This window comes from Microchirus variegatus (genome assembly GCF_963457635.1).
Source record: "Microchirus variegatus genome assembly, chromosome: 18".
Lineage (NCBI taxonomy): Eukaryota > Metazoa > Chordata > Actinopteri > Pleuronectiformes > Soleidae > Microchirus > Microchirus variegatus.
In genome coordinates, this window is record NC_139819.1 from 24,175,957 (window position 1) to 24,180,323 (window position 4,367).

The 4,367-nt window shown below is 42.2% G+C and overlaps 1 protein-coding gene across 1 annotated transcript in view; it reads left to right on the forward strand.

Annotated features, from left to right (window-relative positions):
* The window catches only part of LOC310939727 (glutamate receptor ionotropic, delta-1-like), a gene marked incomplete at both ends in the record, with an annotated part of 103,048 nt that extends 98,893 nt beyond the window's left edge, over positions 1-4,155 (forward strand). The window contains one exon of the mRNA XM_083904556.1: positions 3,694-4,155. Within this exon, the coding sequence (XP_083760682.1) occupies positions 3,694-4,155 (462 nt within the window). The remainder of the gene's footprint in view (positions 1-3,693) is intronic.
* Between the last annotated feature and the right edge of the window lie 212 nt (positions 4,156-4,367).

Sequence of the window (4,367 nt, forward strand, 5' to 3'; positions counted from 1 at the left end):
GGGCGCGGCGGGCGAGTCGCTGGGGCGAGGACACTGCCACGCTCTACTTTAAGGATCCAAACGCTGACGTCAGCCCCGACTTAGTGGAGCTGCAGTACACGCAGCTGTAGACAGGGGGAGCTGTAGGAGAGACAGGGCAGACAGGACAGAACAGGTCACTGATTGAAATCAAATTTGGTCTCGTTTTATTTTTAATATTCTTTTTATTATTATTACCCTCCATTTTCTTGTGTTTTTTTCCGTCCATCACTTCCCTCAAACTAACTTCACTGATCTCAGACACTTTGACTAACACACTCATAAACCCCGCCCACAAACCCCGCCCACAAGGTGTTTCAGTTCAGTTCAGTGTCAGGTGAAGAACTGAACAATTCAGTGATTCTAATGATTCACTTTCTCCAAAAACAGTTGCTTCATAAGTCACAAGTTTGTGTTTGTGTTGCGTAGAAAAACCACAGTTTCACGCAGTCACACTGTAATGACTCCGCCCACTTTGAGGAGGAGCTATGAGTTCATGTAAAATGACCCAAACAGCGAGGAGTTTGTCGTGTGTCGCTGTCCATGGTGCTGAAGTGGACAGAGAGCTGGACTTTACTCTCAGTTTGACAAAGACGTCTTTGTGTCTTTGAACAGATCAGCAGCAGAAAAACAAGATCTAATCACTGATTCATCACAAACACTGAAAACAACACAGTGACGTTTGTTCTCATCTCAGATTAAACACCAGAAGAAGAACAAAGCACTTTATTCCTCACCTGTTTATGACTCTGTGTGACAGATACCACACTTTTAAAAGCTAAAATGAAGTCCTTTGTTTTGACAGCATTAGATCACGTACTCACTGTCCTCACATTACACGTCTACGACACACGGGAAAATAACTCCTTCATTTCATTTTCAACCAGAGTTCAGAGAAGAAGCTGCTGAGATGAACAGCGTTAATATAAAAAGACTGAAAAGACCAGGGAAAGAGGCACTGACTCTGGTCATAACATGTGCCAATAACATGTTATTACTACGTCATCACATGTAACATTTAATAATAACATTGTAACTACTACATGTTAGTAATAACATGTAGTAGTAATATGTAGTAATAACATGTGGTAATAACGTGGTAATAACATGTAGTATAACATGTAGTATAGTATAACTTGGTAACATGTAGTAATAACATGTAGTAATAACATGTGGTAATAACATAGTAATAACATGTGCTAATAACATGTTATTACTACATGTTATAACATGTAACATTTAATTGTGGTAACATGTAATATAACATGTAGTATAACATGTAGTATAACATGTGGTAACACAGTAATAACATGTAGTATAGTATAACGTGGTAACATGTAGTATAACATGTAGTAATAATGTAGTATAACTAGTAAAAATATGTAATAATAGCATGTAGTATAATATGTAGTAACATGTAGTATAATATGTAGTAATAACATGAAGTATAACATGTAGAAGTAACATGAAGTATAACATGTAGTAATAACATGAAGTATAACATGTAGTAATAACATGAAGTATAACATGTAGTAATAACATGTAGTAATAACATGAAGTATAACATGTAGTAATAACATGAAGTATAACATGTAGTAATAACATGTAGTATAACATGTAGTATAACATGTAGTAATAACATGTAGTATAACATGTAGGAATAACATGAAGTATAACATGTAGTAATAACATGAAGTATAACGTAGTAATAACATGTAGTATAACATGTAGTAATAACATGAAGTATAACGTAGTAATAACATGTAGTAATAACATGTGGTAACACGTGATAAGACAACATCAGATTTATAATCTGTTACAAAGTGAACGTTAGAAAAGTAAACATTTCAGTCAAATTTTCGTTCGTGTATAAGAACGAAGTTTGAAGTTAAACACAAAAACTGACCTGAGACCTGTGTTTATACAAGCTCCGCCCCCTTCACCACACCTGGACACACACACACACACACACACACGGAGGAAACAGGCTGTGGTCATGTGACGTGGATCCATAAACTAAAGTGTGCGCAGTAAAGTGTGCGTCCATATGTCTCACAGTGTGTCTCAGTGTGGACACTGTGGACACTGCGGCGCCTCAGTGTGGACACTGTGGACACTGCGGTGTCCTTCTCTGATGTCTCTGATGTCTCTGATGTCCTCGTGCAGGTCACTAAGGACTTCAGACTGTCCAGGGTTTATAATGACATAACAGCTGCTTCATCGGAGGGACAAAGACATTTGGACATTTGGACAGACAGAGAGAGAGGCTGGGATGAAGCAGAGGCTAATGATACAGGTCAGACTAGAACTCAATGTACACAATAATCCATCTTTATCTAGAATGATCTTAGAAAACCTTCAGACCCACATCACTTCCTCCCTTTCACTCTCATTGATCTTTATCTTTATTTCACTTTGTTTCCATTTAAACGTTTCCAGCCTCCACCACTAGGAGGAGCTGCAGTTTAAAAAGCACACCTTTGTTTTCAGCTTCAATACAAACTTTGATCAGATCTTTTTTTCTCGTTTCATTCAAACGTTTCATGACCTTTGACCTCTGACCAGTTAACACTGTGTTTTTAAAAAGATTCAGTTTATTAAAGTTATGAATGAAAAAGTCACAAAATATATCAAACTGACATAAACAGATTTAATCCCAGGTTTAATCCCAGGTTTAATCCCAGGTTTAATCCCAGCTGGTTTGATGTTTCTGACGTGAACAGAAAAACCTCCATCTTTGTTTTTGTTTCAACAACAAAAATGTGTGATTTTATTTATGTGCTGCAGTTCAGTCTCTGGCCACAGGGGGAGACGTTCACAGCGTATGTATGTAAACGTGGACGAGTCCGAGTGATTTCAGGTGATTTAGCGACACCTTTGGTCAGTGGATGTAACGGCATGTTAATACTGCACACAGACCACCAGGAGGCAGCAAACACAGAAAATATTCCATGATTGATTGGACACGTTAGCAGTTAGCGCTAACGCCTTTCACAATAAAAGCCAAAGGCGTTTGAATGTGGTGATTAGGTGTGTGTGTGTGTGTGTGTGTGTGTGTGTGTGTGTGTGTGCGTGCGTGCGTGTGTGTGTGTGATCATCACTAACAGTGTAAATGTGTCATGTGACTAAAATCATTGTCAAACTCACCAGTTTGTTGTAAAGCACAAAATAATCTGGACTGAAAATCCTGCTCACTCTTTTATATTGAAAAGCAACAGTAGCTTCAAGGACAGAGGAGACAAACGTGTCCTCCTGAGGAGACAGATGTGTCCTCTAGAGGAGACAGATGTGTCCTCTAGAGGACACAAACATGTCAACACAACAGAACATGTGATCCAGACCAAACTAAACGAGACAAGAGCAGCAGACGATTGATGTTAATCTGCTTCCTGAGATCAGGATTAAGTTTAACAAACTGTTCTCAGATGAGCAGTAAAGTGGGCGTGTCCTGGTGTTTCCATGGTTACCAACAGCTTTACAACAAACCGTTCTTTTTGAGACTTGAGGCCAAGTTTGATTTCAAAGTGAACGTCACAGATGTTTGTTTCTGTGGCTTCAGTTCAAACCTGACGTCTGAGACCAATCTCAGCCTCTCTGTCCTCCTCCTCTTCCTCCTCCTCCTCCTCCTCCTCCTCCCCCTGTCTCCTCCTCCTCCTCCTCCTCCTCCTCTTGTAGGACAAGGAGGTGACCCTGGAGCAGGTGCACCGCCGTATGAACAGTCTTTTGGACGAGGACATGGCGCTCAAACAGATCCCAGGTCCGTCTATCGAGATCTCTGCGCTGGACATCGGCAACAGCCCGGCCTCGCTGGCGTCAGGGGCGGAGTCTGTGCGGGACTACCACCGCCCGCCCTCGGGCCTCGCTGTGACCACCTTCCTCCCCGGGGAGGGGGCCCTGCCTCCTCCTCTGCCCCTCCCACACCATGGGGGGACCCTCAGCAGGACGCTGGCCCCGCCCCCGGGCGCTGGACCGCTGCACCACCCGCTCAGCGGCTCCATGCAGTGCAAACACCGGGCGCCCAACGGGGGAATGTTCCGCCAGAGTCCTGGCAAGACGCCCATGCCAATGTCCTACCAGGGAGTCTCCGCAGGACCCAGACCAGAAGCCATTGACCCCGCCCACAGTACGTCCATATAGTGCTTACAGGCAGGGGGAGGGGCTTAAGGGGGACAGGACTTGGTGGAACTGCGGGACTTTGGTCCAGGTCTGGATGTGAATCAGTTCTGAGCAGAAAATATTATAGACGACAAAAATACAACAACAACAACAAAAACAACGTACAAAGGTGAAAAAAAAGATTTTGTATTTCACGACCTGTTAAGAAAAAAAAAAAAAGGCTGTAATTTTTC